General features: G+C 55.5%; 1 protein-coding gene across 1 annotated transcript; it reads right to left on the bottom strand.

Moving 5' to 3' along the window:
* Nucleotides 1-4,954: 4,954 nt before the first annotated feature.
* On the bottom strand, nt 4,955-20,150 carry RND2 (Rho family GTPase 2; the record flags this gene model as incomplete). Its single annotated transcript, XM_080359799.1, has 5 exons — nt 4,955-5,203; nt 6,270-6,404; nt 8,383-8,492; nt 19,812-19,899; nt 20,049-20,150. The coding sequence occupies 5 exons, from the start codon at nt 20,148-20,150 to the stop codon at nt 4,955-4,957; spliced, it is 684 nt and encodes a 227-aa protein (XP_080215925.1).
* Nucleotides 20,151-20,550: the final 400 nt, after the last annotated feature.

Here is a 20,550-nt window from a genome sequence, read left to right as displayed (position 1 = left end):
CCCCCTGCCATGAGCAGGGACATCGTCACCGGCTCAGGGTGCTCAGAGCCCCGTCCAGCCTGGCCTGGGGTGTCTCCAGTGGGTTGAGCAGGAGACCAGGCAGCGATGCTCCACATCACACACCCCTCGAGAAAGCAATTTCAATATCCTTGCTGCCTTTCCGTTCCTCATCGCGGGCTGAGTGACACTAATGGGAAACACTCCTGGACCCACGTGGAGCGTCCCTGCTGCTCCGCGGGCCAGGGCTGATCTGCGCTCGCTCTCCGCAGGCGTCTGGCTGGTCGAGCAATTGGCTCGGAGTGCGGTGAGAAATGCCAATTAAATGTAAACCGGGAGATTGACAGGGAGGAAATGTCACGTCTGGACTGTGTGATGGACACCAAGTGCGCCCGGTACCAAGGTTTGCATGGGTGCTACCCTGTGGAATATGATTTGCCTGTTTGTCTTTGGATGGAGAGGAAAACCCCCCGAGAGAGGATGTGGGGGTTGTGCGCTGCTGGGTACACTCGCCGTTAACGTCCTGTTGGGTCTGATCCAAAAATTTGGGACAAAAATAAGTATTTTTAGTCTGGGAACAACATTCCTACCTGTAAATGTGGGAAACTGGGGCTCTGGGGTTTCTCTGACACTCCCGGTCTGTGCTGGGAGCACTTTCAGCTTTGCCATCAGCACCAAGTCCCAACACAGATTGACTGTCTTGGAAAAGACTCTTGTTAAATATGTTCAAAGCAAATATTTACTAAACAGAATAGATCATGCAAAGTCACCTCAAAATACCATCTTTTTTTCCAAAAGATATTAAATAAGCATCGCTAGCAGCCACCGGATCCAGGAGGAAACGGAAACTCCCCTGTATTAATTGCTTGGTTCCATTCCAAAGGCAGCTAATGCAAATGTACAGACTGTTTCCATATATGTATCTTATCTAGCGCTTCTTTCTCCTCTCTGCAGTACAACAGATTGCACGTTCATGCGCTGAGTTCTGGTGCAGGCGCAGCACTAAATAATCAGATTGATCCTCAGCTGAAACGCTTCCAAAACTGCTGGCGCAACCATCTGATTTCTTCATCGGAGCCTTGTCACAACAAAAGGGGTGAAAAAAGGGACTTTGCTCTTTTGTCATTTTGTGCCTGGGGCTGGTATGTTGGGTTTTTTTTCCCAAATTCGCATGATTTGACCATCGCTTCCTCCGCTGTCTCAGCCCGTAAGAAAAATGGGGTTTTGCCGGAAATCAGAGCACGTGTGACTCCCAAGGGCTCCTCCTTGCAAATGCTTTTATTTCAAGGCAAACAGGCCCATCTCTCATTGAGTGTCCGGTTAACTGCAGGAGTATCTACATCTTTGGAGGAGTTTACCCCGTTCCAGCAGATTAGAGTGAGAAAAGAGGGAGCAGAACAGAGCAAAACTGGACAAATGCACAATGTGTATTAGCTCCCGGTATCAAATCCCACCTACAGAGACCATCCTGCCACTGAGGGACCTGTAACTGCCCCGATGTCATACCCGGCTGGATTTTAACACATCTAAGCCAGACTCTTTCTAATGGTGATGGAGTTGCAAGGCTGAGCTTGAGAGAGCAGGAATCAACCTGTCTGTGCAAGAAAGGACCAGAAAAGCAGGTTTGGGAATGGCTCAATAGATAACTTGCCTGGGGACAATGCAGAAGGAGGAATTTTGACTTGGTAGGAGGTATCCCTAAGAGGAAGAAGCAGAATGATCTCATGTTTCTGCTCCGTACCTGGTGGCATCTCTGCAGAACAGAGGTTTGTCATGTTTAAATTGCACCAACCCTGAGCTGGTTGGTTGCTGGACACTCTCCTTGGAGAGATATTCCCCATAGTATCTATTGCTAAGAGCAACGGGCTGCCAGGCGGATTAATTAGCACAATGCATCACTCTCTATCCAGAAGCGTATGGACAGCTGCTAAAAATACATTATTAAACAACAGAGATTGGAGATTGCCGGGTCAATCAGAGCAAAAGGTGCGAGGCCGATGGCTGTGGAGCAAGTGCTCTCGTTCCGTTCCTGGAAGGGCGGAGGTCTGAACAGCCTGGGAGCGGATGCAAACATTCCAACATACACCCAAGGCACACGCAGTTTGCACTGAGAATGAACACTTCGGATCCTTTTGATTTATTTCTCTTTGAGCATCCATTCTACTTCCTTTTCCCTTCAGTCCGCTGGTTATTAATCTTACAGATCATGGAACTTTATTAAAATAATACACCAGGAAGGATGCTATTAGTGATTAATAAAGCCTTTATATATTTTTTTTTTCAGTAACTTAAGTTCGTTATGGTCAATACTATTACCCTAAATACCAGATTAATTAGTAAAGATGGGACTGCTGACAGGAAACTGCCAGTGGAACATTATCCTGCCTTGGATGGTGCCCATTAATTAACACTTAAAACACAACAAATTTTTGCACCCAGGTCAGTTTGCATCCAAAGGACATCACAGGTAGGGCAGGGTGACAGTCACGCTGTGGCCGAGCTGAGGGGGGTCTCAGCACCCCAAGACAGGGACTGAATTGGAGCATGTGGCAGCTCAATGGCAGCGCTGACGCTTCCATTGGCATTCCAGGCATGAGCCGCGAGAATGCCGCCCTACCAGAACTTATCAGGCAGATAGAGCCCATCACTACCACGGAATGCGATTGTTCATTAACCGCACTTAACCTCCACGTCAAAGAACCTGTTGTATCTATAATTTCTTTCAGCAAGCGCCCAGAAGTGTTAACAACAGGTTACCCTGCTGGAACTGGGAGAGGCAGAGAATTCCTAAGGAAAGAGGTAGACGCGCTTTCCTTGTGACCTCGCCAGCTTCTGAATGCCATGGGAAGCCTGACACGTGATGGGATGCTTTAGCAACTCTTTGGGGTTTTCTGCATGCCCAGCAGTGGCTAAATAAGCAAAACATAATTAGGATAAAAGAGAATAATGTAGGGTAACAGGGTCTCAACCGTAGCGGAGAGACAAAGGGAAATTAAGCGCTAGAGGTTCCCTGTTTGCATTTCTTGCTGCAGTTTGTGTTCAGGGTCAAGTGCGGCTCTGCTGCTTTGTCACCCCCTGTCACCGGGGCACTAGCAGCTTGTCCTCACCATCTCACATTAGGGCTCTCAAACTTTCAAAAACTAACTATTTCTATACCTACCAGTCTTATACCATTGAGATGAGAGGCTCACATATATACAAATATAAATAAAATCCCTCCAGCTGGCCCTTCACTACAGAAAAAGAGCAAATTCCCAGAACCAGCAGCTTTCCAGAAAGGTCCCGTCCATGTGATACAAGTGTCACCACGACCCATGTCCCTGAGAACCTCATCTCCAGGGATGGTGACTCCACCACTGCCCTGGGCAGCCTGTTAGTGCCCGTTTATGGAGCAAATATGCCCCAGATGCAGAGCCGGGCTCATTCGCCCCGAGCTCGGAGGGACCAGCAGCACCCTTGGCTGTGTGAGCTGCGATGGCTGCCGGCCCCACCACCACCCGGCCCCGAGTCTTTCCTGCCTCGTGCTTTTGATCTATAAAGCTCCGCTTGTCAGCAGCGACCCGGCCACGTCTCCGTGCATTTCAGTATGCGTGGGGAGCCCTTCAGGAATGTCAGTTTGCATTTGGGCCTGAGCCTTGTTAACCTTGACCCCCCCGGCCTGAGCTCAGACTGTGGGATCAGGCGCAGACAGCCCGCAAGTGCTCCGCGGTGATTCAGGATGGCTCGGGAGGTTATTCAAGGCAGGTGTTTCAGCTCCAAAATGAATACATGCAGCTAAGCCCTCCGCTTTCTTCTCTCAAGTGTGTGCGTGAGTGTATTTCAAGAGCTAGAGAGACACATTAGGACACACATACATACATTTGGAGAGGATGCCTGCTCTGGCTATTAAAAACGAACAGACTCAAGCACTGTGCATTTTCCAATTACGTTTATTTGTTTTCCGTAGCCCACTGACACAGCTGGATCTGGCAATGGAGCAGATTCATTTTTTCCCCTTAAAGTGTCTATGTGACATCAAGTCAAGGATAACACTGTAGTCAAAGGCATTCAGAGAGGGCAGCAGCAGCAGAAGCGATGGGAGGTGTTGGGAGGAGGCTGCAGAGCAGGGCAGGGCGCACCTTCCCTCCCGAGACGGGGCGCAGATACGCGTATCACCTTTTTGGTTCTCTGTACCGGACAAACACAGCACCATGCAACACAATCCGCAGCTGGACATGAGTGGAGAGCAGGGTACGCAGTGACTGCAGCCTGCGTGCTCGGGAGCGACGTTCGGGGAGCGCGGCTGCCGCGGCGGGGGCGGCCGCGCGGCGCACCGGGCTGAGCAGCTGGGACACGGGCTCCCGGGTGGCGTTTGCTTGCTGGAGGGGACCACAATTCTCAGGATGCATCTATGGAACAGACCTCTCCCTCGGAGCCAGATCCACTCTGCTGCGTTTCAAATGGAGTTCGAGGATCTAAAACACTGCATAAAGAGCCACCTCTATGTGTTTTCTTTGCAGATGGACTGCCGTGGTGTCTCGATATGTTAAGGTTCCTTCCCTCCCAGCGACTTGTTGAAGGCAGCGCCACCTCACACATCGTTTCTCTTCTAAAGGAAGATTAGAAGAACACCTTCTCCTGATCGTGCTCCGCTGACAGCAATTCCACCCCCTGCTCCATGGGGACAGGAGGGTGACACACACCAGTCACAGACCTTGCGGCACCTGAATGCTCCTCCGCCCAGTGGTTCCCTCACCCCAAGCAATCCGCACAGCAGCAACCAAGCCAGAAGTCTCCGCGGTGGGGGGACGACTCGTGCACCCCGGTTTGCAGCCGGGACCTTTGCTCAGCCCTAGAGGCCGAGGAAAAGGCTTTGGAAAGGCGGGCTGGCTCCTGCAGCCAGCGCCGTGCCCTCGTCTCCGCCAGTTACTGTACAAAATGGACAACACGCACACGTTATTTACAGCCCGTTCTTTCTTCACATGATGGAGCAGCTCTTGGCTCGGTCTTTCCTGATCTCTGTGTCGTTCAGCAAGTCCGTCCTGCCGGGCATCTGTGACGCCCGCTTCAGTCCCCGCTTGGAGTTGCTGCGCTTCAAGTTCTTGTGCACCCTGTTGACCGAGGCGAGCGTGGTCACGTGGAACACGTCCCGCACGCTGTTCTCCGAGACCTTGGAGGAGCACTCTGCGTACGCCACCGCCCCGATCTGCCGCGCCAGCGCGCTGCCCTGCGGTCACAGAATCACAGAGTCACACAGTGTCAGGGGCTGAAGGGCCCTGGAAAGCTCATCCAGTGCAATCCCCCATGGAGCAGGAACACCCAGATGAGGTTACACAGGAAGGTGTCCAGGCGGGTTGGAATGTCTGCACAGAAGGAGACTCCACAACCCCCTGGGCAGCCTGGGCCAGGCTCTGCCACCCTCACCGGGAACAAGTTGCTTCACACATTTAAGTGGAACCTCCTGTGTTCCAGTTTGCACCCATTGCCCCTTGTCCTGTCCCTGGTTGTCACCAGCAGAGCCTGGCTCCATCCTCCTGACACTGCCCCTTTCCATATTGATCCCCAGGAATGAGTCCCCCCTCAGTGTCCTCTTGTCCAGCTCCAGAGCCCCAGCTCCCTCAGCCTTTCCTCACACGGGAGATGCTCCACTCCCTGCAGCATCTTGGTGGCTGCGCTGGACTCTCTGCAGCAGTTCCCTGTCCTGCTGGAACTGAGGGGCCACAGCTGGACACAAGATTCCAGGTGTGGTCTCCCCAGGGCAGAGCAGAGGGGCAGGAGAACCTCTCTGACCCACTGACCACCCCCTTCTAACCCACCCCAGGTACCATTGGCTTCCTGGCCACAAGGGCCAGTGCTGGCTCATGGTCACCCTGCTGTCCCCAGGACCCCCAGGTCCCTTTCCCCTACGCTGCTCTCTAACAGGTCATTCTCCAACGTACACTGGAACCTGGGGCTGTTCCAGAGAGAGCAGGGGGAAAAGGGGAGAAAATTAGGAGAGCAGTGGTCTGCAAGAGCATCCTTTCATGTCTGTAAATGAAGTGCAAACAACTGTGAGAGCACCAAACATGAGGGTGGCCTCCTGAGCTGCTGCGTGATGGACCCTGAATCGCTTTCACAACTGAAGTGGTGTAACCCCTGCAGCTGAGGGCCTGGACAACCCCTCTCACCATCTGGGACCTGCTCCGTATAACCATGAGCCAAGACCAAACCGGCTTCAGACCAAGACCTGCTGAGATACAAAAGGCTCCCATTTCACCTCCCTGGGCGCCCTGGACACGGCAGCTCCCACACACCTGCTCGTGCGTCACGGGGATGAGGCGCTGCTTGGAGAGCTCCCGGAGCGTGTTTAAGTCCGTCCGCATGTCCAGCTTGCAGCCGACCAGGACAATCTTCGCGTTGGGGCAGAACTCCTGAGTCTCTCCTTGCCACTGCGGAGGAGACAAGAGGCAGAAGGTGCTCATGTGTATGAGATGCTTCAAGACGCCCAGCGGCACCTCCACATCAAGTCAACTTGGGCAGCAAGCGGGTCAAGGTTGGAACAAGGGTAATCACAGGGGGTCAGGTCCTCACTCCCAACCCCTTTCCAACCAGGCCAAGAGCCCTCGGACCTGGAGGGAAGGACAGGAGAGTTGTGCCACTATTTCCTACCGGAGAGCATCACACAGCCAAACACCTCCATAGAACCATAGAATAATTTTGGTTGGAAAACATCCTCAAGATCATCGAGTCCAACCATTAACCCAACCCCGGCACTAACTCGTGGCCCTGAGAACCTCACATGGGGCTCTCTGGTCTATGGAGAGAGGTGGGACCCTCTTCTCCCATCACCGAAACCTCAGGGAGCCTGAGATTTGCTGCGCTATCAAGACTTGACAGAGCAAAAGCACCACCCCACAAAAACCTGCCTTGTACGCCGTGAAGAGCTGCTTGTTCGCATTTGCTCGGATGGCTCCTTCCCTTCAGCCGCACACGCTGTACGGGCAGCCCAGGCATCGGAAGGGCAGCAATAACAAAGATTTCCTCTGCTGAATTAGCATTTTTGCCTGAGGCTTCAATAGGGAGGGTTATTTTCCTTATTCGCCTGCTGTCAAAAGCTAAAACCCATTTCAACTTCATGGTGTCTTAAGAATTTTCCTCACCTCTATAGTCTGCGAGCCTGCACCAAAGGAAACAAGGCATCGACTCAGAGGCACTTAAGAAATCCCCTGTGATTTAGGGTTTATTTTAAGTCACCATATCAAAAAAACATTCCCTAACAGTACTCACGGCATCTGCGAAGCTGCACGGAGAAGACTGAGCAGTGCGGTCTCACTTGAACAGTGCATGGAGAAATATAAGTAAATCCCAGCCCCATCTAATTATTGGTGGGTTTGCAACTCATTAAGGTATAAGCAATTTGCCTGCATTATTATTCTGCTGACTCCCAAGCTGAGCAGGGAACTCTTTCAGTCCACGTGAGACCCGCCTCCCTCCACCCGGCACGTTTGGATCTGCCTTGGAAACAAACACTGAGCCATTGACCACGTTCTCTGAAGGGTCTTTGTCCCCTCACCAGGACACTTCTGAGACACAGACCCACTTCTCAGCCCTCCCAGCAGCTGAGTAAGAGGCACTTGCTTCAGCACATTTGGCAAGATGTGGAGAGGCCAAGAGGGCAGCCGGCACAATGGGACTCGTTCAGACAGTGGCCGGTGCTGCCCCGGCAGCCTGGGGCTCGCTGGGGAGAACAGCGACAGGAGTCACTGTGCTGTAGTGGCTTTTCACGCCGCGCTGTCTCACAGAGCTTCACAAACGAGGCGACACGCTGGGAAAGGCTGCAGCTGGCAGCGAGCTCTGCAGCCTTGCGGCACGGCGGGGAGAGCACGACCAGCCCCATCTGAGCACGACCACCTCACCTGAGCACGACCACCTCACCTGAGCACAACCAGCCCCATCTGAGCACGACCAGCCCCATCTGAGAACCACCATCCCCACCTGAGCATGACCATCCCCACCTGAGCACCACCATCCCCACCTGAGCACCACCATCCTCATCTGAGCACCACCATCCCTGTCTGAGCATGACAATCCTCACCTGAGCACCACCACCCCCATCTGAGCATGAACATCCTCACCTGAGCGCAACCATCCTCACCTGAGCACCACCATCCCCATCTGAGCACAACTACCCACATTTGAACATGACCATCTTCATCTGAGCACAACCATCCACATTTGAACATGACCATCCCCATCTCAGCATGACCATCTTCATTTGAGCACAATCAGCCCTACCTGAGCATGACCACCCCAACCTGAGTACACAAACTCCAGCCAAGGCTTGGCCCCAGGGCCAGAGCTTTGAGCCCTGAGAGACCAGGGACCCCCACGCAGCCCAGAGGACCCGTCTCGCCACCGGGCACTCACCTTCTTGAGCACGCTGTCCAGGGTCTCCGGGCGGCTGATGTCAAAGCAGATCAGCACAGCGTCCGAGTCCGGGTAGGCCAAGGGACGGACGTTATCGTAGTACGCCGAGCCTGCGGAGCGGAGCGGGAGGAGACCGGTGAGCAGGAACTCTCATCCCACCCACTGTTCGATCACCAAATGGGAAAACTGGGACCCCCCAGCCCGCTCCTTAATTCCAATAAGAACTGGAGACATCACCACACGACGCAAACCGCTCCATAGACATGAAGGACATCAACTCAAGCTTTCGACCAACACCATTAGGTTCAGCAGTTTGCTCTGCAGAGGATTTGGTTCCTTTTGTTTCGACGCAGAAGCCAGAGGTTTTGTCCTTGTGCTCTTGCATTGCAGCATGGAAATAAATGCAAGTTTTGCATCTCTCCCCCTTCCTAATTCACATCTGGTGAGAGGTGATGGGGCTGTGCTGGCTCGTGGCACAGGGAGCTCGGAAGGGCTGTGATACCACAGAGCAGCACATTCCACTCTATATCCCATTACTTTTCACGCCGTTGCGGTGCTGTTAATGCTGGAAAGGTGTGGCTGAGTCAAGCCAGGGAATGCTGCTGCTATTTTTCATCCTCTCTTGCTCTCTTGATACAGGAGAGTTTGCTCACATAGATTGCAAGATTTCAAGACAAGTATAAAAACCAAACCAAACCAAACATTGCCTTTTGCTCCGGATTTGTGCTGGGAATAGCCAGACGGATTCTTTTGGGTACATAAGCGATGTGACAGGATCTGGTGAACAAGCTCTAGGTTGGAGGGGATGATTCTGCATTCTGCAGGGCTTCTGGATGAGCAGGCACAGCGCCCGGGCCAAATTCTGCACAGCTTCTGCCGCACACGCGTGCATGCACACACACACCTTCTATGCGAAATTCGGGTGTTAAACTCATTGTCCCACGATGGTTTTTTATTTGAGGTGCATTCCGTGTGCAATTGCAGGTGCCTCAGTGACCAGTAATGGGGCAATCGGCTCATCGCTACTTAAAAACACCGTTTTGGTTTTATATTTGGCTTAAACTTCCTGGAGGGATGAGAAGCAGATGTTTATTTGTGAGAAGGGGAAGCAGAGACACCAGAGTCCTTGTTGAATTTGCCTTCTCTGAAAGGACCGGCCACCCCGAGGCCAAGGAAACCGGACGCGTTTCCTGCCCCGGCCCCTCGGGACACCCGGACCCGGCTCTTTCCCACCGGGCGGAGGGTGGGGGACACGGCCAGGGGGTCGGGTGGCTCCTTGGTAAGTTCAGCACCTGATGAATTATGGATGACGGTGGCTTGTGTTTCCGGGAGGATGGGAACCTGCCCGGGATGAGTGTGAGAGGAGAACGGGCTGATTCTCCACGGAGCTCTGCTCTGCATGGGGGGTCACGAGTGACGTGAAGCAGAGAGGGGACACAGACCCCCCAGCACACACCAATTGCTTTGCAAACACCCCAGATTCCTCTGCAAGACTCATCCAGGAGAGCAGACATGGCCATGACCGCTTCTTCCTCAGCCCAGAGCCCACTGGGGCTGAGATGTGCCCCTGTGTGCTCCAGACACCAGTGACCCCCCCTCCCCTTGACACCAGCTCACAGCAAGACCCCAAGGGCAGCCCCCACTGGGACCTTCACGTGGAGCACACGCAGCCCCCACTGCTCTCAAGCCCCCCAGGATTCAGTGTGCATTTGGATTTGCAGCAAAATCATGTCTGGGTATCTCCAGCTCGTACAGACAGCAAAGGCACCTGCACCCCCTGGTCCCATCAGCGGGACAAGTCGCAGCCCAGGCCTCTGTCCCTGCAAAATCACCGGGAGGAGATGCAGTTGGGATCCAGCACGGAGCCAGATCTCTGCAGAGCTCAGCTCTTCCTAGCGGGAAAGTCACGTTCCCCGCATGGAAAGGAGCCGTTCCCTGCGGTGCCTTGGCCGGCGCTGCGGACAGGGGACACAGGCTGGCACACGAGAGAGCCAGGGCCACCCTGTGTCCCAGGCGTGGAGATTTCTGACCTCGCTGCAGGCTCCAAAGCTGCTCCAGTTCACGCCTGGCAGAGCTGGTGCCACCGAATCGCTCCCCACCACGCTCCAGCAGCCCGGCGAGGTGACCCAGTGTCCGTTGAGCACGAGGCCGCATTCGGAGGCAGCGCTGAGCTCCCCTTTGAACTGAGTTTGAGCCTTGTGCCTGGTGGGGACTTCACAGAATCCCAGGGTGGCTGGGGTTGCAGGGACCCCTGCAGATCCCCAGCCCACCTGCTCACGCAGGTCACAGAGCAGATCACACGGGGCTGTGTCCCACGCAGGGTCACAGAGCAGATCACACGGGGTCGTGTCCACGTGAGTTTGATGTCTCCAGAGTTTCCTGGATGGGATGTGGGGTCCAGCACTGATCTGCATGTTTGGATTTGCCGGGTCCATTCTCCCGGCCGTGCTCTCTCCCCCATGCACATAAGGTCATCTCCTTCCAGACACACAGCAGAGGAAACGGTTCCCACACACATCCTCTCCCTGCAGCTCCTCAGCTTTACATAAACACTGCAGATAAATCTGCCCCCTCCCAGCCCAGGAATGCTCCTTTTGTAGAGGTGGTTTTGGCTCCATTCAGCACAGGCACTGCCACAGCAAACTGTATCATAGCAACCTGCAGCTCCCTTCCGCAGCCAGCCAGCATCTCCAGCACCTCCGGGGAGCTGCAGCCCCTCCACCCCGCAGAGCCACCGTCCCCCCCGAACCGCCAGTGTCCCCACCGCAGCGCCAGGGATGGGGCTGGCACCCCCTGGGGCCACAGGAGCCAAGTGCCCCGTGCTGGCAGGAGGAGGTGAGGGAAGGGATGCACTAGCTCAGGATCCTCATTTCCTTAACAAGATCAAAATTGCCTTCATGTTCATTAACTTTCTGCTCCATCTCCAAAGCGCAGGAGCAGCCCCTGGCACCTTCGCTGTGAGTTCAGCTCAGCAGCTGCTCTGGCAGCGGGTAGAATCACAGCATAGTTTGGGTTGGAGGGACCTTAAAGCTCCCCAGTGCCCCCCCTGCCATGAGCAGGGACATCGTCACCAGCTCAGGGTGCTCAGAGCCCCGTCCAGCCTGGCCTGGGGTGTCTCAGGGATGGTTCATCCACCACCTCTCTGGGTACCAGCCAGCACAGAAGCTTCTGTCCCCAGCCCTGGAGAGCGATGGAGCCGATGGGGAGAGCTCCCAGCTCAGGTAACCTCCAGCTTTCTTTGGAGGCATCTCTACTGAATCAGGAGATTGTTTGGCGGATTACTCTTTGCATCTCCTAATTTCTCATGGAGTACAACAGTTAAAGAAAAAGCCCAAACACAAAAAAGCCTCAGTTCCCTCAGCTCCAGGTCCTCAGTTTTATTGATTCCGAGCACTCAGCACCTTTCAGATATTCCAGGAATACACCCTGGAGACCCCAAGTCTGGCACTTCCATCCACCCCCAAGGCTTGTGTGGCTGCAGACCCTGCGTGAGTCACCCTCCGCTTGGCACCCAGGTTTGCGAGGAACAGGACCCATGCGCAGCTGTTCACGATTAAAGAGAAAATGGGAGCAAGCCAGAAACCGGCTTAAAAATAAAATCCACGTGGTTGTGTCTGAAATACTGGGGTGGATACAGCCCTGAGTAGCTTCTCTCATCATTTGGCAGCCCCCCATGGCACTGTGACTCAGAGATGCCACTCTGGGGCATCTGAAATGTGCTGTTTCATCTATACCAACATAGCGTTCATCTTCATTTGTTCCTTATTAGCTGTTCTGAGAGATAATGAGCCTCCTCGCACGGGCACCCTCCATCCAGCAACAGCACATTACAAACCAGGAAGGCAGATCTGCATGCAGGGCCACGATGTGCTCTGCGAGGGGCTCGCGCGGCCCCAGCCAACTCTGGCTGGAACACAGACCAGCGCTGCCAAGACCTGCGTTTTTCAGCACGGCGCTCGGCTCGGAGGGCTCGCTGTAAACTCTCCCCGCAGACCCAGCAACGCTGCGGCACATGCTGCTTTCTGCAGGGACAGCCAAGAACATCCTTCATGGAATGACGCAGAAATTCATCCCGGCTTTCTAGGGTGCTGCAGCCACAAGAGGAGCTTCGGGTTCCCTCCCCGCATAGCGGTGCCAGCCAAAAAGTGGCCTTTGGAGACTACAGAGGGTGTTTTCTTTGCTAGACACATCCCAGCATCGGTTCGGGCAGAGGACAAACCTATCGAAGCAGGACCAAGGTGCCTCAGCATCCCCTCCCCATGCACAGCAAGAACCTGGTACCAGCATCAGACACACAGACACTGTCCCTTCTGCTGCTGTGGGTCCAAATCACCCCTCCCCGAGCTTCACCCGCCCTCCAGCGCTTCCCAAAGTGGGGCTAAAACCCTGCGGAGCACCAGCACACCCTTCCTGAGCTCAGCCAGACCTTTCTGGAGCTGAATTCCCAGCTCCAAGAGGCTTTTTGTTGCAGAGAAATTTATCTGAGCGACCGCCCTGTGTGCAGAGGGACGGTTCTGATGCTCTCAGTTATATGGTTTAGTTTTAGGTTGCCCTGCGAGGAGCAGGGACTTGGACTCGATGATCCTTATGAGTCCCTTCCAACTTGTGATATCGCCCCATTCTCTGAGCCCCCTTCTTGCCTCCCCAAGCCGGGCAGGGGTCCCTCTGAGCAGCTGGACCTGGCGTGGGAGGAGGATGCTCATCTTCAATCACCACAGGCTTTCCCCACACCAGCGCTCCAGACCTCGTTAATATTACATGAGGTGCCAGTGAATGTAATGGCTTTCATGATTCGTTGTTCCATCTGCCAGGGCAGATGATGATGAAGGTGGTAATAATAATAATAATATATTTTATTTATATCACACCTTTAAGATTGAAAATGAAATCTCAGTCCAACTCACAGACGCGCTGCTCCTGGGTTGGACTGTGGGGATGCGGAGAGATGGGGATGGGGACGGAACAAGGTGGGTGCCCCCCAGCCCAGCCCCAAATCCCGGAGCCGCAGCTCCAGGGTGAGGCTGTGAACAGGCTCTGCCAATGCAGGCAGCTATTTGCATGAAAAAGGCAGAAATTCCCCGTTCCAGCCCGGCTATTGTCTGCTCCCAGGGCCCAGCAAGGGGGAAGGATAAAAACGCTGGATTGAAAACCTGGCCCCGAATGAAAAGGCAGAAGTGGCAGCTGTCCCAGCCCGCGCAGCCGCCCGGCCGGTCCCCATGGTGAGCCCGCAGAAATCCCAGCTGGTGGCTGAGCCATCCAGGAGCTCCAGAGCCGCCGTTTCCTCTGCAGATGCGACCAGAGGGCACCGAGTCACCCTCAGAAAAAGGGAAATCAGCTCCGAGAAACAATGGCAGAGGAATTCGGCCCCAGGGAACACTGAAGAGCAGCAGTTAAACAGCCTCAAAGGTCATGCCCAGTCCCTTTATCCCACTGGGAAGGACTGGCCTTTCTGGGGGTGCGTCCTGCTCGCACAACCCCCAAGACATCTCTCGATAGCAATAGCTTGGTATGTCTGGCATAGGACAGACCAGAACATGCAAATGCTCTCCTTGTTCCCTGGATCATTAGTGCTGACGGGCCCTATAAAGAGGAGACCGGGAAATTAGGCATCGCACCCTCCCAGAGCTGCACATCAGAGACACGCTGATCTGAACCATTGCAAGTTCAGAGCCCAACTTCATCCTCCCAACGTGAAATCAGACCCTCTCTCCTGAAAGAGAATCTGAGAACGTTTTTTTGTTTGAAAATTGCTAAACTGCAGCAATATTCATCTGGAAAGTGCAGAGCTGAAACAGCAGCTAATCAGCTTGCACAATTAACCTCTGCTTCCTAATTCTTACGATGCATGTACAAAAGTGAGTGAGTGACCAACCAGCCCAGCTGGCACACCTTCCAACGGACACGGTGAGGATGGAGGGAACGGTCTCTGCACGGGCTGAGGTGGCATTTCTGGGCCCCACTCCAGGTCTTATTGCTGGAAACCTGTCCCTCGGGAGGAGGTTGTTCTGCTGGATTTACCAGCAGGAGAATCCCCAGCTCAGCAGGCACAGGGCACCTCGGTCTCTCCCAGATCCCACGCCCCGTCCCACATCTGCAGCTCAGGGGGGAGCTCGCTCACTGCAAACCCCACTCCACAGCGTCTGGGGCAGCTCTGGAAGCTCCTCATAGACACCCCTGCTGACATCCCTGGGGAGCATCACCCCGTGCATGGGATGGGAGGGCTGGAGCCTGAGCAGCTCGTCCCCAGGACGCTGGGAATCACGCCGGTGGCAGCTGACAGGGAGACAAACGGGAGGCACAAGTCCCTTCCTGGCGCTCTCGCCGTGTCACAAGGGCAGCTGGCATTGCCACAACCTGCCCGTCATCCTTTCTACGGGCTACAACAAGGACTAGGAGTGGCAACGGATTCCCCTCCGGCCCTGGGGAACACGTCCGAGGGCTGAACCAACACCATTTGCATTATGCAATGTTGCACATTTCAGGTTTGCTGTGCATAAGCAGCACAGCCCTCCCTGCCTGCTCGGCTACCAGATAAGGTTTCTCCCCACAGGGAAGGCTGGGCCTGTACACTTGTGAAGTTTAATTGAGTGGAGATTTTAATCTTCAGAAGCTGGGGCGAAGAGAAGCTGCAGCCGTGGCCTCACCGCACGCACGGAGCCCGGGGCGCACGCCAACCGGTTCCTTCTGAGCTCCTGCTCCCACAAAACCTCCCGCCGTCCCCCACCAGCCATCCGGAGGGTTGGTAGCGCTGTTTGGTGGGGTGACAAGACACCCTCAGCCCCACACTGGGTGGGGGGTATTAGAAAGGCATTGCAGGCAGTGGATGGGGCATGACTGTCCCGCTCCTGGGAGTTTCTGCAGGTTTATTGGTGCAACTGCCTCAATAAGCAGCTTCCACTTGCCCTAAACGTGTGCCGAAGGGACACCAGGAGGTGCCACGGATGCCACAGAGCAGACAGATTGACAGAGGAATGGGGAGAGCAGAGAGCGTGGATCACCCCCGTGCTCCAGAACAGGGGTGTGCGTCACAGTGGGGACAAACCACCCCACGGAAAGCCCTGTCTTGCCTACCAGGACACAGCAGCTACGGCACCGTTCCTGCTCAGCATCCCTCGGGACATCCCACAGGTCCCTTGGGACATTCCGCAGGTCCCTCGGGACCGAGGACAGACACTGCCACAGGACGTGCTGCCCCCACTGCGGGACAAGCGACCTCCATCCCCGAGCACACAGCATCGCAGCACCCCACGCCATGCCCAGACCATCCTCCTGGGGCTGCCATGTCACGGCATGTCACGGCATGTCACGGCATGTCACCTCCGTCCTCCACCCGCCCCAGCATAAGCATTTCTGCTGCCGTTTCTGCCGCAGCTCCTGAAACTTCTGTCTGACTGGTTGCTGACCTGCCTGAGAATGTGACCCAGCTGCGCATATTTTTAGGCTTAACTACGTATTTGTGCTGAGGCAGAACACAAGTATGCTGGTTTCAGGCTCCCGGCCTCAACAGAGAGCATGGGAGGAGCTATTTTGGTCTGGAAAGGGCAGCTCCATGGGGTTTTTTTGCTGCCTCAGAGTGCAAGTGGCATTGAACTCTTCCCAAAACAGAACTTGCACTTTGGAAGGGGCGGCCATGGCAATGCCGGAGCCGCACGCTGGGAATCCGGGCACAGCCAGCTCAACGTCCATGGAGATGCCGTGGTTAAACTCGGCCCCTTTCAGCCCTCTAATCTCATCAACATTCCTCGGTGGTTCCCCTGAAGAAGGATCTGTTATCGCAGCCTGGACGTTCCCACACAGGCTGTACCAAGGCAGACTGTTTGCTGAGTGCGGGCTAAGAGGGAGGCGGAGGGAGATTCGCAACTCACAATGTTATTCTTGTCTTGAAAGCACATCTGCTTCAGAGAGAGAAGCCCAGCAAAGGAGCATCAGCCGCGCAACTCCCCGGCTGTGCACCGCAGCACAGAGGGTGCAAAGATACATTGGGGTCAGTTTTGGGCCCCTCATGGCAAGAAAGGCCTTGAGGTGCTGGAGCGAGTGGAGAGAAGGGAACGGAGCTGGTGAGGGGCTGGAGCACAAGTGTGATGGAGACTGAGGGACCTGGGGCTTCAGCTGGAGAACAGGAGCTGAGGAGAGGCCTTCTGATCTCTGAACTGCCTGAAAGGAGCTTGGAGCCAGGGGGGTCGGGCTCTGCTCCCCAGGAACAAGCTCCAGGAGCAGAGGAAACGGCCTCAAGTTGCGCCAGGGGAGGTTGAGGTTGGATGTGGGAACAATTTCTTCCCCAAAGGGCTGTGGGGCATTGAACAGGCTGCCCAGGGCAGTGCTGGAGTCACCAGCCCTGGGGGGCTGGACAGACAGAGACCTGCTGAGCATCACAGTGCGACCTCCTAGACCCACGGAGAGCCCCTGATCCCACGGGGAACGCAGCCACCACATGGCTGAGGAAAACCCCCCTGCCCGGCACACACGCCGTGGTACCCGCGCTCCCTTTCGCGCCTCCGAAGCGCCGAAATGAAACTCGCCTACTCTTTGCAAAGTGATCGCAAACCCATCCGCCCTTTCTCCCCTTGGCCAGGAGGATGAAAGCTCTGGGAGGCACCCAGCCCTTTGGGAACAGCATTCCCAAGCCAGCAGGCATCTCGTCGAACAGGAGTTTCCCCCTTGCCACAAGATACTGGCGCCACGCAGGGGAGTTTGTGTCTGTGCTGAGCGCGTTTGGCCAACAGGCAGCAAAGAAGGAACGGGAGCACGAGGGGCAGAAAAGCACCGTGTCCCTGGTAGGTAGATCTAAGGCACTTCAGGTGGTGCGGAGTCCTTGCATGTGCCCCGAGCAGCACTGATTTCATCCTCGTGCAGGATTCTCAGTGCTGGAAACTCTCCCGAGTCACCCTCCAGCCTCAGAAAAACTAATTGCTGGACAAAGGGTTAAAAGCCATTTAAAGGCAACCCGAGGTCCCAGTACAACAGCCCAGTTTGTACACAGATTATCCAGGATTTCTGGGTGGCCAGGTAGGCTGTGGCTGCGCTGGGTCGCAATAATGGGAGTTTTCCAGGGAAACTGCTCTTACCCCGACATCCTTCGCTGGGTGATGCTCAGCTGCACAGCTCCCGGGCTCTCGGACTCTTTCACAACTAACTAAAAAATTTAAATTAAAAATAAAGTTTAAAAAATCAATAGTCAGCTCCTCCATCCAGGTCTCTTGTGGTTTCAGGAGGAAACCTTCAGTTCCAGCTACTTATCTAAGAGGTGGCGAGTGCTTAAAATATAGAGGGTGATCTTGACAGAAGGAGGGGAGCAGCTTCCCAGCACCTCCCTTCCCACTCTTGCTGGGCTGGAATTTATCATGAACAATAAACCCCTGCATGCGAAGCTGCTTAAAAGAGACGGGAGGCAGCGCAGAGACACGGGAAAGTGCACCCCAGCGCCTGGCCTTCTGCAATTAGCCACTCTCAGCCCCTTCGGCTTAGCTGGTTCCATTCACCATTGTGCCAAACTTCTTTTTAGCAAAGCTGGCATTCACAGGCGTCTCCGAAGGGCTTTGGAAATCCAGCAGCAGCTCGCAGTCTGCAGCTAAAAAATGTCAGTTTGATTACTAAGGAAAATTGCTGTGTGTTGCTTTGCAGGGCTGCTTGTTGAAGAACTTGCTGCCGTGTATTTCAAATCAACGCTGCAACAGAAGGCGATGTATCTGGAAAACTACCTAGCGAACTCTATCTACAACACAGCTGTTAAAAACCCCTTATGTTTTCCATAAGGAGAAGGGACAAAGAATCAAATCCGTTTCCTCTTGGCTATAGAGATAAACATTAGACAAATGTATCTTTTGTTGAAAAGAGTCAAAGTGAACGTGTGACAGCATCAGATGCAGCTATCAGTGAGATACACACCGCTTTAAAGATGTTTTATCGTGTCCTCTTAACACTTGTAAGATCAAAGCCAAACATTCTGGAGAATTCCTAAAAAGTACGTATCAAACGTGCTTCCGCATCCTCAGAAGGTGAAGTTTTCACATCCAATTCAGATGCTCAGAGCAAAGCTGCTCAGTGCCTAAGAACGATTCCCCACCAAACGCTTTCCGCAGGGTTTAGACCCCCCAGCCAGGGGGTGCCGGAGCTCCAGAGCAGCCTCAAACACATTTTACCTTAGAGCTGGTCCAAGACTCAGTAAAGCTGCAACTTTAGGCTGATTTTACAGCTGTAGGTTGGTGGATGTAAAATTCCAGCACAGAATTTGAGTGTACAAGAGCAAAGAAAATCCTCGCTCATATTTTAATTGACTCTTGCCCTTGGACACTGAGAGGACTTCATTTATCACAAGGACTCCAGAAATTATGGAGAAAGAGCCTCAGCAAGCCTGTGATGTATGTGCAAGGACAGAGCACCGTGTTCAGCTGCACCCCGTGTGCACAGCAGGCCAGAAAGGTTGTCAGAGGGAATTAAAAGGTGCATATGACCTTTGCTGGATGCCAACATTTTTATGAGCTCTCCCTCGCAATTCACACCCTCACGGACAGACAGCATGAAGTTTGGGAAGGGTCTTGGCGTGCTGGGGACAGCTGCGCCTGCAGCTTCACGCAGAATCACAACTGAGGACACCAAGAGGCAAAACCGAACCAAAAGAAGGAAAACCACACGAAACCCAAACCAAGCAACCCCAGAGGCTCTGTCGCAGAGTGATGAAAGGACAGCGCGTTCCCACAGCGCATTCCTCTCCAAGGTGAGGTCTCTGTTCTCGAGCTGCACCTCACCTCCTCCCCGTTCCTCCGGGCCTCACCTCGCACCCCACAACTGGTTTTGTCGTTACTGGGCTGTGTCCCTGCTCGGGCACAGATGGAGACGCTCGCACGCCAATGCAGCACGGAGAGGCAGCGCGGAGCTGCACCTGGAGACCGCGCAGCCTGGGGGGACCACAGGGGACCAGATTGCACCGAACGGGATGGGGGGGACCAAAAGGAACCAGATTGCACCAAATAGGCTTGGGGGGACCAGAGGGGACCGAACAGGATGGGGGCAACCAAAAGGAACCAGACTGCACCGAACAGGCTGGGGAGGGACCAAAGGGAACCAGACTGCACCGAACAGGATGGAGGGGAGCAAAGGGGACCAGACCGCACCGAACAGGATGGAGGGGAGCAAAGGGGACCAGACCGCACGGAACAAGATGGGGGGCACCAAAGGGGACTCAACAGCATCGCACAGGCTGCAGGAGAGGGGACCCGATCGTACCGCACAGGCTTGTGGGGACCAGGAGGGAGCCGACCGCGCAGCGCGGAGACACCCGGCAGCACCCGGCAGCACCCCGGGATGCTCGCAGGCTGCTGGATGGCGGGGGGGCCGCTGCTCCAGCCCCAACCCGGCCCGGGCGAGACCCCCGACCGGAGAAACGAGCCCCGGCCCCGCCGCATCCCCCCGCACATCTCCCCCGGGCGCACCTGAGGTGTCCCACATGTTGAGCTCGGTGCGCTGCTTGTCGATCTCGAAGCTGGCCGTGTAGTTCTCGAAAACGGTGGGCACGTAGCTCTAGAGGGGGGGACGGAGGGGAGAGGTGAGCTCAGCCCAGCCGAGCCGAGCCCAGCCGAGCCGAGCCGAGCCCAGCCGAGCCGAGCCCAGCCGAGCCGAGCCGAGCTCAGCCGAGCCGAGCCAGCCCCGCCCGCCGCCCCCCGCCGCACCTCGGGGTAGCAGTCCTTGGCGAAGACGTGGAGCAGCGCCGTCTTGCCGCACTGCGTGTCCCCCACCACCACGATCTTGCAGCGAGCCAGGTGTCCCTCCATGATGCGGGGCCGCGCCGGCCGCGCCGCCGCTTTACCGGGCCGGCCCCGGCCTGGCCGCGCCCCCGGCCCCGACGGCACCAACCAGGCGCGGAGCGGAGCCGGCGCTGGGCAGGGCCGAGCAGCTACGGCCGCCCCCGGCCGCGGCGCCGGGAGCCGCCCCCTCGGGGCGTCCCCACCGGCGGTTTGTCGCGACACCCCCGGACACGATGTGGGGGTCCGGAGCGGGGCTGCTCCCGGGACTCGGCACGGTGCCCCCCGGCCCGGCGTCTCGCACCGCATCACTGCGGGAGGGTTCGGTCCGGAGCCCCAGGGCGACCGGAGCCCGCCCGCCTTCTGGCGCCGGTACCGAGCGCTCGGCTCCCGACCCGCGGCAGCGGCAACAGCCCGCAGCGGCTGCCGG

The sequence above is a fragment of the Nesoenas mayeri genome (assembly GCF_963082525.1).
Source record: "Nesoenas mayeri genome assembly, chromosome: 26".
NCBI classification, from domain to species: domain Eukaryota; kingdom Metazoa; phylum Chordata; class Aves; order Columbiformes; family Columbidae; genus Nesoenas; species Nesoenas mayeri.
The sequence above is the reverse complement of the archived record's forward strand: the minus strand, read 5'-3'. Positions and strand labels throughout refer to the sequence as shown.